This window comes from Xiphias gladius, chromosome 8, assembly GCF_016859285.1.
Source record: "Xiphias gladius isolate SHS-SW01 ecotype Sanya breed wild chromosome 8, ASM1685928v1, whole genome shotgun sequence".
NCBI classification, from domain to species: domain Eukaryota; kingdom Metazoa; phylum Chordata; class Actinopteri; order Istiophoriformes; family Xiphiidae; genus Xiphias; species Xiphias gladius.
The window spans coordinates 25,198,509-25,219,479 of NC_053407.1; the positions used below are offsets into that span (position 1 = coordinate 25,198,509).

The 20,971-nt window shown below is 41.8% G+C and overlaps 1 protein-coding gene across 3 annotated transcripts in view; it reads left to right on the top strand.

The window, feature by feature from the left end:
* map1ab (microtubule-associated protein 1Ab) overlaps positions 1-20,971 on the top strand; it is a 77,062-nt gene that overhangs the window by 49,977 nt on the left and 6,114 nt on the right. The window contains exons 4-7 of one of the 3 annotated variants that reach the window (XM_040131858.1): positions 6,095-6,177; positions 7,308-7,445; positions 8,358-10,226; positions 10,404-20,505. In XM_040131858.1, the coding sequence (XP_039987792.1) occupies positions 6,095-6,177; positions 7,308-7,445; positions 8,358-10,226; positions 10,404-20,505 (12,192 nt within the window). Of the gene's footprint in view, positions 1-6,094; positions 6,178-7,307; positions 7,446-8,357; positions 10,227-10,403; positions 20,506-20,971 lie in introns of those variants that run through there. The other 2 variants (XM_040131857.1, XM_040131856.1) reach the window with 2 other exon arrangements.

A 20,971-nucleotide genomic window follows, 5' to 3' on the forward strand; every position in this document is an offset into this window, starting at 1 on the left:
TTGTGGATTTTTGTGTACTGCAGAAGTGTGTCGCAATGAAATGCTAATGATATGCACCGTTTTGGTGTTCAAAATCAGAGGCGTATTACCAAGCTACAGAACCAACGGATGTGATAGGAAGCTAAGAGTACTTGAGATTGATTCAGCCGACAACAAAAGCAGGGAGCCTGCAATAGCAGTAAAGCCTATGCAGAAATTAGAGGGATTTTAAAATAGTGTAAGTAGACATTATCAACCAATATGAACATTCTCATAAGTCTCCTTTTTAAGTGGGATTCTCAAAATGCCTCCGGCTGAATGTCACCTCATGTGATATGATGATGCTTTTTCCTCTCTGTCTCTGTCCGGGATGCCAGTGAAGGAAAGCCACGGGGATGAACAGTTGGCTGAACATCGCACCATCCAACAGCACTGTTTAAACAAACACATTTGAGCTTAGGAACAGGAGCTGGCCCGGCACCCGAGGATGCTTTAGCCTCTCACTGTTTGTACCTCTGTGGATGCACTGTGACCACGAAGGCTGACTCACTTTAGTTGGTTGTAATTTCCATTAACAGCCTTGTTATTTATTACATAATGGATGTTTGTCATTAATACCACATGGTTTTCTTTGTCTTAGTTCTTTTACCCAGCAGAGACTCTGACTGCTGCCGTCGACATACGAGTGGTTAAAACTTGTTTGAAACTTGCCATTGTTAATAGTTTTGACAGAGTTTGACTCAAACGTCTCTTTTTTTTAAGTGTTAAAATATTGTTTTGCGTTGTTTGACTGTTTACTTCCCCGTACATTACCCGGCCTTGAGAATACAGATAGAGAAGAGGCTGATGTGCTGCTGTGTAGACATGTGGGAGGTGGAGATGTGTTTAATCAAGGTGTGTCTGACGCACTGCAGAGATTCTCACCTTAAGTCACTGAAAAATTCAACAGTCTTTCCCGTTTAACAGCTTTCTTTAGGCTGAGCACATTTATCATTTTGTAAATAAGAAACTTGAGCAGTGCTTGAACATAAATTTGACATTTGCCAGTGCCCCACATAGACAGACAGATGTTGATGCAGAGATATACATTTTTATACAGCAGTGTGCCCCTAGGAATGGCACAGTTGGTCAGTGCACCAGTTTGGTTCAGACTGAAATATCTAAATGTGTCCTACGAACTTCGGTGTCGCCCTGACTTTTTCCTCCAGCGCCGCCGTAAGGTTGACATTTGCGGTTTTGAGTGAAATGTCTCAACAGTTATTGTATGGATTGCCTCACGGAGCCGCTTGCGTATCTGTAGACGTCTTTCTTGTTTTTGTTTATAGAGTGATGGCGTTGGACCTGTACCTAGAAAAATGGCATTTTGCGTTTCAATTTTTCAATCGGGAGGACATTAAGAATGTTAAAACAAACACGTACATAATGTACAGTAAACATTAAAATACACACATTTAATTTTGTAAAAAAAAGTATTTGTGTTCTGATAATAAGGAATTCCAGCTCTATTTGTCCTCACATATCTCCATGGAAACGATTCATGCATCATCCTGAATTTTATGCTGCCTCAGTAGTTTCACCTGATGTACATTTAGATGTATGTTGTGATTTTTGTGAATGGCCTGAAAATGGTGCTGAATGTGATGTCTCACTGCATAAATTAAAAGAAGCACACACTGAACACAACGTATGTATCAGGATATGTTGTGCTGAAAAGTAACACACCCTCATCTGACGATGGCCGAACTGTTTTGAGCGGTGTTCAGCGCTGTCGTCCTTGCCCAAAGATCCAGTGAAAGGTAAAACTAATAAGAGAGAAAATAAAAATGTAAAGTTTTAAATCCTGCTGTTCTATATCCTCAGTAGGAGGGATGACTAAACACGGCACTAAGTGGGTCTTTGTTAGAAACTCGAATCAAAACAGAAATTTCTTTCAGGTGGGTGTATCATTTTAATACTGAAGTATTAAAATGATACTTGCTTCTGGTGGGCTGAAAACCTTGTATCATCAGTATCAGCTTTTTACAAAAAGATGAATGATCTTTATTTTTAGCTTTTTGACATGTTTGGGCCATTTTTAAACTTGATTTTAAAAAAGGTTTCATAAGCCGAATAGGCTTTCCTAACCCGAGGCCCACGTAGTCACACAATAGGGGCATGTTACGTGACATACAGTATGAGGTTGAATGTCCATCTTGTGCCTCCCAGTTAGTCTGTATATGAAATCCTCTAGCACTTTGCCAAGTCCATCAGTAGGGCTGCAACTAAGGATCATTTTCATAATCGATTATCTAATGATAACGTTTTTTCTGTCAACCGGTTCATCGATTAACTGACTTATCATTGCAGCTCTAGACTTATTAATTCAAAAAATAGCACAATTGATTATTAAAATACTTTGCAAAACATCATGAAGAACAACGGTCTTAACCTGAGTTACAGACTATTTAAAAACACAGGACATTTTAAACTCCCTGTGCACCAGTGTCACCTACACCGATTCACGTCCATTAGCTGTGTTGAGTGACAGTGAACATGATCTGAGAGACTTCCAGCCCACTGTGGCAGCGACAGTCCTCTCAGACGCTCTGCATCGTTGACGTTCTCTGACCCTGGGGGGCGGCAGCGTTTCAGACTGACTCAGTGTCTTTGTTGTTGTAGTATCACATTGTACCAGTCTGCATTGTCAGCGAGCAGTCACCCTGCAGGCAGCCAACAACAGCGGCAATTGCAGTCTCCTGTCCTCTGTTCACCTGAGAAAAGCACATCAGGAGGTCAAAGGGACACTCTGTCTCTCTGGGCTTAGTTCTTCCCAAAGCGGATTTACATATTCATAGCATAGCTGCATGACGCCGGCGTCCCCGGTGTCTGTATCGACCAGGTCGCATCAGTGTTGTGCGTTGCACTTGTCGTCGTTGGAAGTATCAAAGCAAACTCGCAAATCATCCCTCACCCTCGCAGCTCAGTCATCGCGCTGTGAAACCGGACGCGTCTGTGGGCAGATCCGCTGAAGCGATAGAGCTTCTCCTGACTGCTGCACCAGCATGTTCATTTGAACACTGAAGGGTATCGTTCCGCATCCATCAACAAAATCCTTCCATCACATCTCCTCTCCCGCTCCCCGCTGGAGCCAGTTTAGTAAAACTCTTTGTTTTCTATCTCACATTAGTGACTGTAACTGCAGTGTGTCTGCAGGGGGGAAAAAAAACATAAGGTCGTCAGTGTGTTGCTATGGTAACATTAACAGAGGCAGCCACATCCTTTGATTTGTTTCAGTGATGCTGTGAAAGTTAGATTTTTCTTCTCCTTTAGATTACGCTCGATTCGTCTCTTTGTCTCAGGTTCATCTTTTTGTTTTTTTATTTTATTGTTACCTTAGCTTGTCTGATTCTGATTTGTTGTGACACTCTTCTCATTCTGTGATCAGCCATGGTTATTGCTGTTCGTACCCACAACACAAGGCCACTTTATTTATATAGTGTAGCACATTTCATACACGGTGGCGATTCAGATGGCTTTACAGGTGGCTTAAAAGAATTCAAACAGGATAAGACATAACATAAACAATACAATTAATCACTAGATAATAAAGACCAAAATGAAAGGCATGGCAAGTTTATTTGTATAGCAAATTTTAAAAAAACATGCAAGGCAACATAAAAAAAAAAAGACACATACAGTATCAATAAGATTAGAAAGGGCCGACAAAAGAAGAAAACAGAACACAGTGAGAGATGAATAAATAGTCCCACATTTCATTTACTAAAATACAAGCAGAGACATTTTAAGCCTCAAATGGTAAGAACTGAGAGTGGGAAGGTTCAGTTTTAGGAAACAGTCAGCGAGTAGGTTTCACATTTAGGTTTGAACGTTGTCAGATATGGACAATTCCCAAGCTCATCGGACAGGTATTTTTAAGTACTGCACGTGACACATAACAGCAAAATGCAACAGCGATCAGACCCACGTCAGATGAACTTCGTTTTCTTGAAGGCTTATGTGGAGAAAGCTTGTAAGAAATGTAATTTGGTCTCAGTGTGTGTTCATATTTCATTTATAGACATAATAGTGCCGTGGCTCTAGGGATGACACTGACCAGACGGTCAGCAAACCCCTTTGGTGATCTTCTGATTTATTTCTTGAAATATCTCAACGTCTGCTGGATAGATTGGCACAAAATTGTCCTGGTTCCTACATGATGTATTTTATCAATTTTTGGTGAATCCCCTGACTTTACCTCTAGCGCCAAAAGGAGGTTGACAATTGTGTTTTTGAATAAAATGCCTTAACAACTACTGGATGGATTGTCATGAAATTTGGTTCGGCCATTCATGTTCCATGGAAAATTGAAAAGTCAGAGTAAAGTTATTACATCTAGCACCATCAGTTGAAAATTCTGGTTTGTAGGATACTTTTGTTTAAACTAATGTTCAAATCTAATGATATTCCCCTCGTCCTCTGCTGTTTAGTGCAAATAGGAAAATGTTGGCATGCTAACGTGTTAAACTAACACGGTGAACACGCTTAAGATTATACTTGCGTCATATACCTGCAAGCACAAGCATGTTAGCATGCTGACGCTAGGATTTAGCGCAAAGCATTACTGTGTCTAAGAACAGCCTCACAGAGCAGTTAGCATGGCTGTAGACTGTTCATGTTGATAGACATGAGAAAAGACTGTTGTCTCGTGTTGAGAGAGACATGAGAAACGACAATCGTAACCTACACAAGATGAAAATATGGATCAGCGCTTTCTTTTTTCATCTATTTATTTGACTTAATTCACTGTTGTTGCTGCTGGAAATGTGAAATGCAGCTTTTACACTAATTAGTTGCCCCCCATAAAAATTAGGAGCTACCAGAAAAAGCAAAGTAAAAGTTTTTCATGATCTGAATATATTTGAGAAAGAAGAAAGAATTCTAAGAAGACATTTCTTTATATGAAAATAATAAAAACATATTTAATTCAGATAATTTTTGATCAGGGTTGTAATGTTAATGCCATTTAGTTCAATGAAGAATAAGAAAGTATAAAGTACAATCATCAGCTAAAAGCAGATATTATGGTCATGATTATCATCTGTAATAGAAAATCTACTTATTGAGTACTTCTTTCTCTGACTCTGATGGTCTAGAATTGAAAGCACCACTAATTACTCTGATTACCTTATTGATATAGAAGCTGGATCATTTCAGCAATGAGTTTTTTCTGTAATGTGTGAAATTACTTTCCCTATCCCTTTCATTCAAACTCTTCTGCATCGTAACTGGTGACAATCCTTTATAATTTGACAGGGTATCAGTCCTTCTGCCATCACGGTATCTGAGGCTGAGATTGATTTACATCAAAGGTCTTTCAGGTAAAAAAAACATGCTGACAGCCCAGATCCTAAAAAGACAGCGTAGCACTGCTCAAGGGATGTGCTGAGATTAGACCTCTCTAATATTAGAGCCTGCATCTGTGCTGAAACAAAGGGGAATTAAAAGCTTAACATCACCTCTGAATGGAATTAGGTGTCGATGCATATTCATGTTGCATATGGATAAGGCTGTATGGAAATGTGCTTTCCAATTAAATACATTTTGTGATATTTCTGTGTGTGGATTTCTATGCATTAGTGTTTTTTAGTCACAGAATTGTTTTCTTTTCTAAATTCTTTTACTATTCTTGGCCTGTAATGTAAATGTTTCTGTCCACTGCCAGAAGTCAAGTAGAGGAAAAGCATGAAATCAAGTTTAATACCTAATATGAATGGTAAATATTGGTCCCAACTTAGTGTGTGTTGTGCTCATGGCTTAAATTTTAAACTTCACCCAGCAGACATCAGTGACCTATTTTTCCTATTCAAACTTTTGCGCTTGTGTTGATGCACAAGTGGGTTGCCTGTCTCTATATAGTGATTTCCCTACATCGGATGCAGATTGCAGTATAGTAAATCTCCCTGACTCAAAGAGGTTTGCCAGATGTCTTCGGGCCAGACGGCTGAGCGCCTGGCAAGAGTGTCGGTGAACTTGTTCACCTCATCCAACCTTCATACCTTCATGAGATCGGATTTTAAGCTTCAATGCCTCCACACGAAGAGAAGTTAACATAATGTTTTTCATTTTTCTCCCACAGGACAAAGGACTCTCCACCACAGAAGTGATGTCCTAGAGACTGTGGTGCTGGTCAACCCTTCAGAAGACACTGTTGTGTCAGAGGTAAGTCAACAACTCAGGTACGGTACCCTTACAGTTGCATGTACACCTATGCATCAATGGTGTGGCCTCTATATATATATGTATATATATGTATGTATATGTATATGTATATATATATATATATGTATATGTATATATATATATGTATATATATATATATGTATATGTGTGTGTATTACCTTCAGTACAACTTCTGACATTAACCTGTCAATTCCCTATAAGACTGGGTGTTTTTTGAAAATTTTTAATACCATTGCTAATAGTTTTGCTAATGATACCAAAAAAATATATTTTTTTAATATATATAGCCCAACCAATACGTGATTTCTGCGATCAATATCAGTGTATTTTTTGCATAAATACATAAACATTTTTGATCCCATAAAATTCTTTTAAAGAAATATGTGACCAAGATATGTACTTAGTGGGATAATTCACTTTTGTAAAATAAACTTCAATGCTCTCTGCTGGATGAGTATTTAATGAGGACAGTTTCTAAACAACCTCAAAACATCTTTTGACATTTCAGTACTGTAGTTTCTCGTACTTATCAGAACCATATGTCAATACAAGTAAAATTGCAATAAGCTTGTATTGGCCAAGTCAAAAATAATGAGTCAGGCTCTGCTTCATTCCCAAACCTTGCTTTGAGGAATGTTTTTTTTCTACGAAACCTTTATTGTACAACTTGGCCATAATAAAATATGGTTTAAGTTTTGTCAAAATTATTATTTAAATCAGGACTGTCCGATCAAAGAAAACTACATTTCGAATCTAGCCAGGAATTGGATGCCACCTTTATGGTACTTGACAGTTTTTAATACTCAGTTCTGCAGACACATTCAGCCAGTACCAAAGTAGTACTGAGATCAGACACCCAGTCCTATTAGATATTCATCACCAAAATCACCTCTTTTCCCATTTGGGGAAGTAAAAAAAGACTTCTGTGTCTATTTTTAGTTTGATTTTTCTCTATTTTTGCACAAAAATTCATTGCCAAATCTTAGTAACTTTGACACGATTAAAGTGCATCTTCTTTTGTCAGTGACACGGGTCTTTCTATCCTGGTAGTGTTCTCTCTCCTTTCACTGTCCTCTGTCTCACTCTCTCTATGTGTGTGTCCGTCCCAGATCCAGTCTCTAGTCACAGACTCAGCAGGACACAAGCTTCTGGTCTTGAGTGGCCAGAGCTCAGATCACGGTGGCCTTCTTCTTCAAACTGGGGTTTTCACCTACCAGACCTTTTCACGTGTCTTTACTGATCCTGGGGTGAGTCAAATCTGCTGTCCTCTTACACTTAATCTGATAAAGGTTTTACACTGCAAAGTCATACTGTAAATGCATGGGGGTGGTTTAGAGTAGTTTACTATGAAAGGATAGGTACACGCTTTGACACGTTAGGAATTTATTTGTTGGTCCATAGTTTGAATGAAGAAGGACTGCACACAGACTTGCTCTCTTCTTCTTCTTCTTCTTCATTCAAACACCATAATGTTGAAACAACGTTTCTGCTGACACCTTCAACGGGGGCCAAACAGGAGTAGTATGCAGAAAACCACTTTATATACATTCTCATACACCATAAGCAGGGTGACACAGATGATGACTCGATTTTTGAATAATGTAATCATCGTATCAGACGCTTTGTATGATGGTTGAGAATGTACATAAAGTGGTTTTCTGACTCCTGTATAGCCCCTGATAAAGGCGTAAACCAAAACGTTGGGCTTTGTTTCAGCATTATGCTGTTTAAATAAAGAACAAGAAGACATCCCTGTGTGCAGTCGTCGTCCTTCAAATGGTCAAGAGGTCCAAGGCTACCAGAACGAGCACAAACCTGATGGGGTTGAGGTGTTTATTCACTTGACATTTTTTGGTCCATAAACAAATAGAAACTAGTTTGTCAAGAAACGCACAAAGTCTTAACATTTGCCAAAAACCTGCACAAGAATATTGCAGGAAGAATGACAGATAATCGGAGTATTCATCCCCCAATTTTCTCAGTTTTCCAATTGAATTTATCAATTTGTTCTTAAAAATAAATTCAGCAAATTCCCGACAAAAACACTGTCTCCTTGACCATTATTTTATTTATTTGTTTATTTATTTGTCTTTACAACACAAGTCTGTCGCATTTATCCATGCATCACTGACTGATGTGTCTGGGTGTCTCTCCTGCAGGTCAGTGAATTACTGGGCACAACAGCCCCCAAGCAGCAGGCTACACTTACTGTGTCCTGCCGCGGGGAGGTGGGCTGGAGCTCCCTGGGACAGCAGCAGACCCTTTGGGAGTTCCTGGAATACAAACTAAACCCTGAACCTGCTCTTCCCAAGATGGAGGGTGTCACCGAGTTCACAGAGTACATCTCTGAGACGGTTGACGTCCCTTCACCTTTTGACCTCCTGGAGCCACCAACCTCTGGAGGCTTCCTGAAACTGTCCAAGCCATGTTGCTACATCTTTCCTGGTGGACGAGGAGACTCTGCTCTCTTTGCTGTGAATGGCTTCAACATCTTAGTGGATGGAGGCTCTGAACGAAAATCCTGCTTCTGGAAGCTTGTCCGTCACTTGGACCGCATTGACTCAATTCTTCTTACACACATCGGCGCTGACAATCTCCCAGGAATCAATGGGCTTCTTCAGAGGAAGATAGCAGAACAAGAGGAGGAGCAGTCTCAAGGCTCCACCAACTATAACGACTGGATGAAGAACTTGATCTCCCCTGAACTAGGTGTGGTCTTCTTCAATGTACCAGAGAAGCTCCGTATGCCAGAATCTAATCTGAAAGTGAAACGCAGCATTGAGGAGGCCTCGCTGACTCTGCAGTACCTTAACAAACTAGCAATCAAACCGGAGCCTCTCTTTCGAGTGGTCAGCAACACTATTGAGCCCATTACTCTGTTCCACAAGATGGGAGTGGGCAGGTTAGACATGTATATTCTCAACCCTGTCAAAGACAGTAAAGAGATGCAATTTTTAATGCAGAAGTGGGCTGGCAACAGCAAGGCCAAAACTGGTATTGTGCTGCCCAACGGGAAAGAAGGAGAAATATCTGTGCCCTACCTGACATCAGTTACAGCCTTAGTTGTCTGGCTCCCCGCCAACCCTGCAGAAAAAATCGTTAGAGTGCTGTTCCCTGGGAATGCACCACAAAACAAGATCCTGGAGGGGCTAGAAAAATTAAAGCACCTTGACTTCTTGCGCTATCCTGTAGCCACACAAAAGGATATTGCCTCTGGAGCTCCTCCCTCTGTTATAAAACAAACCAAGTTAAAACAAAGAACAGATAGCAAGGAGAGTCTTAAATCATCCCCGAAGACTACTGCAAAAGCAACAAAGAAAGAAACTGAAGGACAAGATGATGTGTCAGCCACCACAGAGGCGAAGAGCGACTCTGTGAAGGAAAATATATCGGAGAAAAAAGAGGAGAAGAAACCTACCAAGACTATAAAATCTAAAACTGATGTGCCAGAAAAGAAAAAACTCTTGAAAGAAAAATCCTTAAAAAAGCACTCCAAGGAAAGGGTGTCAAAAATGGATGAGAAAAAGGACAAGGAAAAGAAAGAGATCAAGAAAGTAAAGAAAGATGACTCTGCTAAGAAAGATGAGAAGAAAGATGTTAAATCCAAAGAGGACAAAAAGAGGGAAACATCCAGACCCGAGCTGAGAAAAATCACAAAGCCTGACCTAAAACCACTTACACCAGAAGTCAGAAAGACATTACACAAAGCTAAAGTGTCAAGTAAAGCCAAAACTGGAAAAATCAAAGCCGCAAAGGCTGAATCTACTGAACCCAAACCAGAGGAGCCAAAACCCAAAACTGTTCAACCTGAGCTGATAGAGAATGGAGCTGTTGAGGGCATATCTGTTCCCTCCACACCTGAAGACCTCACTAAGGATTTTGAAGAACTGAAAAAAGCTGAGGTTATAGCTGTATCAGCAGAACCACCAGACAGTACTGAAATTTCATCTGAGCTAACAGCACAAGAAACTACAACTGAAATTCCTGCTGAAAGCAAAACTGCTGAAACAAAGTCTCCTGAAAAGGAGGTAACAGCCCCAGAAGTGCAAGCTGAAGTTGAAGAGAAAGACAAGGAACTGACACAAGAGAAAGAATTAGAAGAGACCCAAAAGTTTGAGGATGAGGGAGCAGCAACTCAGGATGAGGAGGAGGAGGAGGAGGAAGAAGAGGCCCCAGCTGCCGAAAAGAAAACAGAGGAGGAGGAGGAGGAGGAGGAGGATATGGGAATAGGTGAAGAGGAAGATGAATCAAAATGGAAGGAGGCAAAGGATGATGGGCTTGACAGAAAACATGAAACAGAAGAAATGGAGAAATCAGAAAATCTCTCAGCTATTGTTGTGACACAACAGGAGCTACAAGTGACTCCATCTAAGGAGGAGCAAGAGGAAGAAGAAGAAGAGGAGGAGGCAGTGGAGAAAGCCGAACTGGAGGAAGTGGAAGATTTAGATGTAATAGCTGATGAAGAAATCAAAGTCAAACCTGAAGATACGGTTGAAGAACAAATGGTCACTGAAAGCAAAACTCCTGAAATCTTGGCTACAGCTAAATACGAGGAAGAAGAGGAGGAAGGCTACCTGTCACATGTCGCAGGGGCCACAGCTCCCATAACTTCAGTAGCTCAAGGGGCTGCTGCAGCCGAAGCCATCTCCTACATCCAAGACGAAACCATCCCTGGCTACTCTGAGACAGAACAGACCATCTCTGATGAGGAGATTCACGAAGAGGCAGAGGAGAGGATACCACACCTTCAATATGACGTGGGTGCCTATGACATCTCTGTTCCCGATCAGACCGAATCATTTGTAAACATTCCTGGCATGAAGGAGATGCAAGCTGCAGCTATGACCGAGAAAGGGTTTATGCCAGTTGTGCAGGAGCAAGTATCTGTGTTCACCAACATCATCACTGCTCCTCTGGCAGAAGAGGAGCATGTGTCTTCTGCAACGTCCATCACAGAGTATGACAAAATGTCCTCCCTACCTACTTCTATTGCTGAAGATCAATCTGTGGCATCTGTCGCAGCACCTCAGGGTGAGGAGCCACCCAAAACCCCTGTTCCCCTGTCAACCCCACCTGACTCTACACAAGGCAAAGAGCTGCCACTCTCTGCAGGAACTCTTTCACCGCCTTCTTTAGAAGACGACAAACAAGCAAAGTCTCCATCTGATGACATACAGCTTCCTGTTGCAGAAGTGAAGACAGCAGCTAAAGCTCCTGATGCTCACGATGCTGAGGAGGAAGAAGAAGAAGAGGAGGAAGACCAAACTCCTAATGTTGACATTTCACTTGAAAAACTCCAAGAGGGCTATGGTTCCTCCCAAATATTACAAAGTAAAGAGGGAGACATGGAAAAGCCTGCTGTCTCAGTGTCTCCTGTTACAAAGTCTCTACAAGACACCAAACCAGTCCACCTGCCAGTTGAAGAGGAAAATATAGATGCAGTTGCACCTAAAGATATTTCATCTGTTGTGCCTACCAGACCTTTTGGATCAGACTCAGTAACTTCAGAGAGTGAGGAACGTTGCTTCAGTCCGGATGATATCACTGTGAAAATGGCCTCCCCTCCACAGTCTGGACCCTCAAGTGCAGCTCACTCTCCAATTCGGCAGTCACCAGTGGAAGACAAGATGAAGGTTTTCCCTGATTTGGAGTTGCAAAAGCAAGAGGAGCTCCCTGATGTAGTCAGTGCAACTGAAGACAAAACTAAAAAGAAAGATGAAGCAGAAACGGAGATACAAAAAGATGTTGACAAACAGAAAGCAGATCAGCATGAAGTAGAAGTTGCAACATCCTTGGACAAAACATTTGAAAAGGAAATAAAAGAGGTTGTAGTGATGAAGGAGCCAGAAAAAGACATTTCACCACTGCCAAAAGATGAAGGCAAACAGGTAGAAACAATCCCCATTGTTGCTGCATCTTTAACAGAAGTTGAGCCACCCATGTTAGAGAGGGACTCCCTCATTTCATCTGGACAACGTGATGAAGACAGTGACATTGGGCTCAAAGACAAAGAACCTACAGTTCCTGTTCCAGGTAGAATTCCGGAGAGGGAGAGTCGTTTCTTAGATGATGACGATCATGATGATAAATCTGGACTTAAAACCATCAAGGCGGAACAGGAGAAAGAAAAGGACGACTCCGATGACAAACAAATCAAGGACGAGCAGCAACAGAAATCGGTCATCGAAGAAGACGTTTCTGCCATTAAGTCCATCACAGATGAGAAAGCAGAGAAAGAGGCAGTAAAGGATGATACCTCTGATATTAAACCTGTCAAAGAAGAGCAAATTGCAAAGGACACTGTCACTTTTGATAGAGCCATTCAAGATGAACAAAAGGAGCCTGAAAAAGACGATACAGCTGAAGTCAAAACTACTAAAGAAGCAGAGATTGAAATTCTTGCTTCTGATGCCAAACAAGTCAAAGATGAGCAGAAGCAGAAAGATACAAAACAAGATGATGAATTTGACCTCAAAACCAAAAGTGAGGTTAAAGAGACAGAAGCTAAGAAGGATGATGTGTCTGATAGTAAGATTTTTAAAGAGGACGAGAAGAAAGAGGCAGAAAAGGTTGATATTAGCTCTATAAAGACTGAAGAGAAAGAGATCGAAAAGGTTCATGCCATAGATATCAAGCCTGTTAAAGACGAGATGGAGAAAGAGGCAAAGAAGGACGATGTGCCCATTATTGAGCCTATTAAAGATTGGGAGAAGAAAAAGGAGACAGAGACATCTGACATCAAAGTGATTGAAGATAAGAAAGAGAAAGAGATGGAAAGGACAGATGTTTCTGCTACCAAACCCTTCACAGATGAGCATAAGGAAAAGGAGAAAGAGGTTGGTGATATCCCTGTTGCTAAACTCACCAAAGAAGAAGAAATTATTGATAAGGATGATACATCTGCTGTTACCATGACAGAAGAAAAGGGCCGAGAGATTTGTAAAGATGCTATCTCAACCATCAGCCTCACCAAGGTTGAGGAAAAGGATGTAACAGTTAGTAAAGATGAGATTCTAGCGGCCAAGCCAACCAAAGAGCAAGAAAAAGAGAAAGAAACAAGTACAGATGATGGCTCGGGCACCAAACTTTCCACTGACCAGGACAAAGATATGAAAGCAAGCAAGGATGATTCCGAGGCCTTCAAACCTACAACAGAAGAAGACAAGGACGACGACCTAAGTAAAGATGATACTGCTGCTATAAAACTTATCAAAGAAGTGGAAAAAGATAAACTGCCAAGTAAGGAAGATACTTCTGCTGTTAAGCCAACAGTTGGAGAAGAAAAGGAACAAGAGGAAAGTAAAGATGATACTGCTGTTATCAGACCTACCAAAATGGAGGAAGAGCATGTAGTAGTATGTAAAGATGAGGATTTCTCTGCCACACCAACCACGGTAGAAGCAAAAGAAACATTTAAGGACGCTGTCACACCAGGCATGGAAGGAGAAAAAGAGCAAGAGATAAGTAAAGACAAAGATGACACTTCTGCTGTCAAACCTGCTAAGATGGAGGTAGAAGATGTAATAATTTCCACTGTCGAAACATCCAAGGACGAAACAAGCACAGAGGTTGACATTTTTGTAGCTAAACCCACCACACAAGACGAAAAGGAGATCGATATCAGTGAACATATTAGTGCTGTCAAATCAATGGGAGAAGAAAAGGAAAAAGCAGTGGATAAGGAGGAAACCTTCACTGTCAAACCATCCAAGGAAGGAGAATTGACAATTCAGGATCATAGTGCTGATATCAAACCCATAAAGGAGGAAAAAGATACAGTAGCAATTAAGGAAGAAATGTCTGATATCAAACCGTCCAAGGAAGAGGAAAGCAAAGACACTGCTGGTGTAAAACCCCTCGCAGACGTGGAGAAGATGATGGAGTTGAAAGAAGTTACTTCTGATGTAAAAGTCATCAAGGAGGAGGAAAAAGAAACACCAAAAGAGGAAACTCGTGATACAGAATTTAAAGTTAAAGAAGAGGAAATGGAAAAAGAGAAAGAAAAGAGCGATATCTCTGATTTTGTATCCATTAAGGAGCAGAAGGAAAAGGACACTGTTGATACTTCTGTCAAAATCTCAAAGGATGAGAAAGAGGTGGAAGAAATTGACATTTCTGACAAACAAATAATAGAGGAGGCTAAAGAGCTGGAGAAGGTGGACATCCCTGACCACAAACCCATTTTGGAGGGACTTATGTATAAAGAAACTGAAAAGGATGACACGAAGAAAGAGAAAGAAACAGATGCCACTGTTGAAGAACCCAAGGTTGCAAAAGAGAAAGAGCCTTCTAAAGTTGAAACCACTGTTGAAGAACCCAAGGTTGCAAAAGAGAAAGAGCCTTCTAAAGTTGAAACCACTGTTGAAGAACCCAAGGTTGCAAAAGAGAAAGAGCCTTCTAAAGTTGAAACCACTGTTGAAGAACCCAAGGTTGCAAAAGAGAAAGAGCCTTCTAAAGTTGAAACCACTGAGGACGAAATGAAAGATGCAGTCAAACAGGACAGCCATGAAGCTGAATCCATTACAGAGAAGGAGATGTACACTCCAACATTTAGCACCAAAGATGAGAAAAAAGGGAAACATGATTATCCTTTTGAGTCTGAACCCAAGAAGGATGATAAAAAAGAGGTAGATCTTCCTACGGCTATGGCTCAGACCTTGGAAGAGGAGAAGACTAAAAAGGATGATATTTGTGAAATTGGTGATAAGCATATATATGAAGAAACTTCTGAAAAACTTCCTGGAGCTCAGACAGAAAAGGACAGTTTTGGTGCTGCATCAGTAGAAATGCAGAAAGACTCTTTTGTAACAGAATCAAGTGAAGACCTGAAACCGGCAAAAGATGACATCTCTCCGTCTCCCCATCACACCCAGGAGGAGAAAAAAGAACAAGATAAAGAAGCTAAGTTCATTATTAGTCAAGAGGAGAAGATGGAGAAAGAAAAAGATGATGCACATGTTGCTGAACTGAGCAAAGAACAGAAAATGGAAAAAGAACAAGAAAAAGAATACAGCCATGAGACTGAAGACATCAAAGATGAAAAGACCAAACCAGCGGATGATGAAAAAATAATTAAAGAAAAGGATGTTGCTGACACAAAGACAGATGAGATCGCAGAGAAAGAAAAGTATGACTCCTCTGATGCAGACCACACCAAAGAGGAGAAATGGGAGAGAGAGGAATTACAGGAGAAAGACCAGGACAAAACAATTAAACAACTTGCACAGACAATATCAGGAGATGCAGTTGCATCCAAGTCAGATTTCAAGCCTGCATTTGTGGTTCAATCCTCTGATGAAGACAGAGAAGATGAAGAGGAGGAGGACATCTGTATGGGAGGCGCAGGCTCCAGACCTTTGTCAGTGGCGCCAAGAAAATCAGACCATGACATCTTCTCTGCAGGTCCTCTATCCGAAACTGCACAGACAAATGACCAAACTAAACCATTATCCGAACAGACCACAGTGATCATTCCTACACTTACAATGCAGGAGCCCTCTATTGATGAAGACGTCAAAGAGTCTGGCAAAGAAGAATCCAGACTTTCACCTAAGGCAGACCAAGATGTTGTGAAAACAGAAACCATACCTGCACCCCTTGCCAAGCCAGAGCCCTCCTTTGATACTGTCACACCAAAGGAGGAGATTACCTCTATTCCAAAACAAGAACCAATTTCTGATATCCCAGCTACTAAAGTAGAACCAATGCCAGACTCAACTGAGAAAAAGCCTATGTTGTCAACAGTATCAAGCACAGACAGTAGACCCAGGAGCTGTACTCTTTCGAGCACCGAGAGCCAGTCCAAGGTGGAGGAAACGCCACAAGAGAAACAGGTGCCGTCTCAGACAAGCCCAGGAGTTATTGCTACAGAAGAGACAAAGCCAGATGAGAAACCAGGGAAGGAGGCAGAAAGGGAAATGGAAGGAGAAAGAGAGGTAGCTTCTCCAGGATTTTCTCAGCCTCTTTCATATTTTATGTTGGACAAAGATTCTGAGGCTGGACACACTGATGCTGTAAAATCAGACACTGCAAAAATGGAGAGTGGTGAAAAAATAACCTCAGAGAAGGAGATGGTCAGTGGAAGCTTACAAGATGCATCCAAGTATGCTCCGTATGAAAAGCCCATCCCAAAAGATCATGACTTGGACTCTCGAGAAGAGAGTGAGGTTTCCTTAGGTTTTGATCACACCTCCGATATCCGTATTGATGATAACAGAAGAACAAGCCAGACAGAGGCTGGAGGAGCCATGTTCCTCCTTGATGATCAATACAAAGAAGAGCCTTTGTCCTTCAGCAGAGTTGACTACAGTCCAGTGTCCCTCACAGAGAGTGAAAGAAGCAGCCAACATAGTCAAAGTGCCTCCCCCAAATATGAAGACAGAGAGAAAGGCCAAGAGGAGGAGAGTGAGAGAGAGGAAAGACCAGATACACCATATGTTGACAAGAGCTTTTCATCCATAGACATGCAAGACAACAAAATGTCCCAAGCTACTGAGTCTTATTCTTTCACTCCCAAAGAGGACAAACCTGAGAAATCAGAAAAAGAGAAAGAAGATATGAAGGAAGGTGCTGTAGCAGCTCTTCAACCAGGGGCGACAGGAGAAAGTGATAAAGATGCCACTAGTGCTGCCATTCAGTCAACAGGAGTATCATTAAGACAAGATACACCCTCTCTCTTGTGGAGCCAATCAGATCTTGGTACCCAAGCTTCAGCTACTCCTTTAGCTTTTGGAGAATTCACAGAGAAGGAAACATCGGAAAAAGAAAAGGAAAAATCTGCTGAGTCACTTAAAGAGAAAACTGAGTCCTCTGATCATGAAAGGGAGAGTTCTCCATCTGGTCGGCACTCACCTGCAGAAAAAGACATTTTACCACAAGACGCATCACCTTTAGAGAGAAACGAAACATCACCTGACTTGAGGACTGCCCCTGCCACCACATTTTTAGGACATGAAATAGATGATAATGTTCTTGCCTCTGATAACAGTCAAATTAGTAGCTCTGCCATTTGTAAATCAATGTTAGACTTTCCTGAAGGAAAAGAGAGCCTGATAGATAAAAGGTTACTTGTAGAGGGGGAAGATTTCAATGTTGATGATGATGAAGACGAAGAAGAGGACGAGGAGGAAGAAGAAGAGGACGAGTTAAGTGATGTAGATATAGAAAAGGGTGCAAGAGAGCAGTCTGAAAAAGAAATGTGCAGACGTAGTCCTGATGATAGTGCAAACTTAGCAGTGGTAGAGGACTCCAATAAGAGATCTCAGTTGCCTGAGTCAGGTTTCCTTAAAGAGGAAATTGTGTGTAAACCAACACCTGATGATGCCTCTGCTTCTAAAGTCACAGAAACAGACAAGCAGGACGTAAGTAAAAAACCACCATCTCCTGACGTGAAACCACTCAAAGAAGAGGATAAAACTGGTGATATAGCTACATCCAAACCTCCAGAGACAATGAGTGAAGATGTAGGCAAAACAACTCCGTCACCAGGCCAAAGTACTCACAAAATGGAAGAAATAAGTGTTGCTACACCAGATGCCTCAAATATTCCTGAAACAAAGAAAGCAGAGGATACAGACAAAAAGCATTTGTCTCCCGAACCTACCACAAAGAGAAGGTTATCATCGGCAGTTGATGTAACCTACTCTGAAGTACCAGAGTCCAAAAAAGGAGATGAAGACAAAGAGTCTCTATCTCCAGGCTTTTTGCAAAAGGAAACTTTTCAACAAATGTCCACAAGCAGCTTGACAGGCAGCTCTTTGCCACCTTATCATTCAGAGTCCAAGCCTACATCTAGTCCATCCCCTCCGCTAACAGGCAGCTATGCTGATATCGGACAGAGCAGATCTGGAGATTATTCTGAGCATTTTTACAGTGAGGAAAGTCCAGTAGAATTGAAGGAGGATAAGAAAGAAACTATGATGCTCTCAGATGCCTCACAGCTATCCAAGCTAAGTGATGATAAATATTACAGCCAAGGAGACATCCAAGAAGAAAGTAAAGATGACAGGCAGACCACAGATATCACTGCAAAACATGAGGAAACTACCTCAGTAGCTTGCACATACACCACCTTAACACACTCTTCTTCAACATACTCTTCCACATCGTATAGTTACTCATCCTCAGCCTCAACTTCTGCCCCTTTTAGCCATCAGTTTGGAGACAAAGTTGAAACTTTCACAACGATATCAAGCTCTGAAGTACCTCTAGTCAAAGAGGAGTCATCATTCATGAAAGCGTCTACAAGCTCCTGCTTTGGAGGATTTCAGAGAGATGAGTACATGGAGGTGACAATGAAACCTGCAACAAAACTGTCTTTACTCAGTCAGTTTGAGGAGACCAAACCATCGTCTCCAGTCTTATCTACCACTGCCAAACAGACTGAGGATCAAATTGGCTCTGCAAAACCCAAAACGGACACAAAGACAAGCACTGATTTTTATATGCTAGACACAAAAATTGCAACATCTACCACAGCACAATCTCTACAATGTGCTGAGCCAGTAAAGGTGTCCGAGAGCTTATCAACATCAGAGGCTCGCTTTGATGTCTCTCCTCTCCAAAGGGCTGACTCCTCTGATCGGCGGTCCCAAGGCTCAGCAGAAGATGAGGAGCCTGATACACTTGAAATGGAAGACAGCACCCTACCATGTCGTATTGAATGTCAAAAAATCAAAGTGGCCGAGCAAAAAGAGACTTTTCCTTCAATAACCGATTCATATGTGGTAGAGAGTACCACACATTCCACAGAGACAAAGACTGTCACCATCACCTCTACTCTTGTCGTGTCTGAACCTGAGGTGGTGTCGCAAACAACTAAACAGACAGCCTCAGTTACTCCACTGAGTGATAGTGGAGCTAGCAAAACCTCATGTGCCATAACAGACCTGTCCAAAACAGAGGAGGATAAAGAGAAAAAGGAGAAAACATCAGATGCAAAAGAAGAAAAGACAAATGGAGCACCTTTCAAGGAACATGCAAAGGTGACAGAAAAAGAAAAAAGTGAAAAAGATGAAAAGACAGAGATTGCTAAAAAAGACACTGAATTCGAGCAGACAACAGAGGAAAAGAAACTAGAAGAAAAGACACGTAAAGATACCACAGAAGAGAGGAGAGCTACACCTGATCCAAAGATGTGTGAAAAAGTAGAGGAGAAAAGCCTGCTGGATAAGCCACCAGAGAGATTAGAAGTTAGAAGAAAGAGCAGTATATCTGATTGGGAGCTACTACAAAGGCCTGATGACTGCCCAAGTGCCCCTCCTCCAGGTTATGGTGATGATGGGGAGGAAGAAGAGACAATGGAAACGATGGAATGGATGACCAGTGTCCATGCTACCTCTATGTCCTCTTCAAAGGATACATCTAGTAAAGGAGACGTAAAGACTGATCGTCCCTCTGACTTGAGCACCGATGCCACCTGCTCCTCTGCCTCCCCTCCAGGTTACTCCTCTTGCGAATATAAGCATTGCAAAGGAGAACTTTCTCCATCGTTCATCAACCCCAGTCCTCATCAGCTCTCCAGTGAGGAAGGTGAGGAGGACGGCCGCAGTGACCACTTCCAGGAGGGGGAGGAGGACGATCAGGAACAGCACTCTGTGAAAAGGAGGTCGCACAAGCAGAGGCACCACCACGCTCAGAGTTACCATGGAGATGCAGGACAGGGGCCACACCAGTTGCCCGGGGCTATATCATCTGGTTTGGCTGTGACATTAGCTGGAGAAGAAACACCTCCGACATCAGTGAGCGAATCGTTGCCATCACAATCGGACTCTGATGTCCCTCCAGAAACTGAGGAGTGTCCATCCATAACAGCTGAAGGAAATCTGGACTCGGACGAAGATGCTGAACATCTGCCGGTGGACAAATTATCTGCATCTGGAGCTGGTGGGGGCCACCATCCTCCATCACCTAGATCACCTCAGAGGACTCACGATCCCCTCCCCAGCCCGATGAAGGACCCTCTTCCTCATCCTCCGCACCCAGATGTGTGCATGGTAGATCCGGAGGCTCTTATCAACGACCACAGCAGCACAGAGAAACTTCTCAAGAAGGAGCACAAGACCACCAAGGGCCTCAGAAAGGGCAAACCCAAGTCAGCCTCACCTGCTCGTAAGGGAGATGTCAGGAAAAGGTCTTCTACTCCAGTGAAACAGACTAAGGACTCTGCCTCACCACGATCAGCCTCCCTCAAGAGGAAGGACACGGAGAGAAGCTCCAGGCTTATCAAGATGTCTGAGACTCACGGTTCCAGGACTGAGATCCTAAATCCAGGAAAAGGCTTGGTCAATGGTGTCAAGAGCAGTTCAGGTGGGTAACATCCTGCAAACACAACATAAAATTTATGTTATTACCTTCAGAATAATTCCTGGGGTGATTCAAAGTGCCTTCACACTAGATTAAATCAGATAAAATGCATTTTATTTTAAACAGAGATTATTATTGAGCCTCAACTGATTTAGAATTGTGCACACTGAGTGCTGTACACAACATAGTGAAAGTAAAAATGACTGCACTTGGGTTCCTTTTTTTCTGGCATTTTGTAGTTGTTTATGTACATAACTTTCATAACTAAAATAACTAAAATTCTCTCTAAAAAAAAGCAACAAAAAAAAAACATTCAGATGATATCGCCTCCACAGACACCATTCTCGGCAGATCGGCCATAATAGTGAGTTTAATTTCCAGCCTGTTGGATCATATTTGAAATGCCAATAATATAATTGATAGTTGATCTTTTCAATAATAAAAATGAAGTCAAAAGTAGATACTAAAA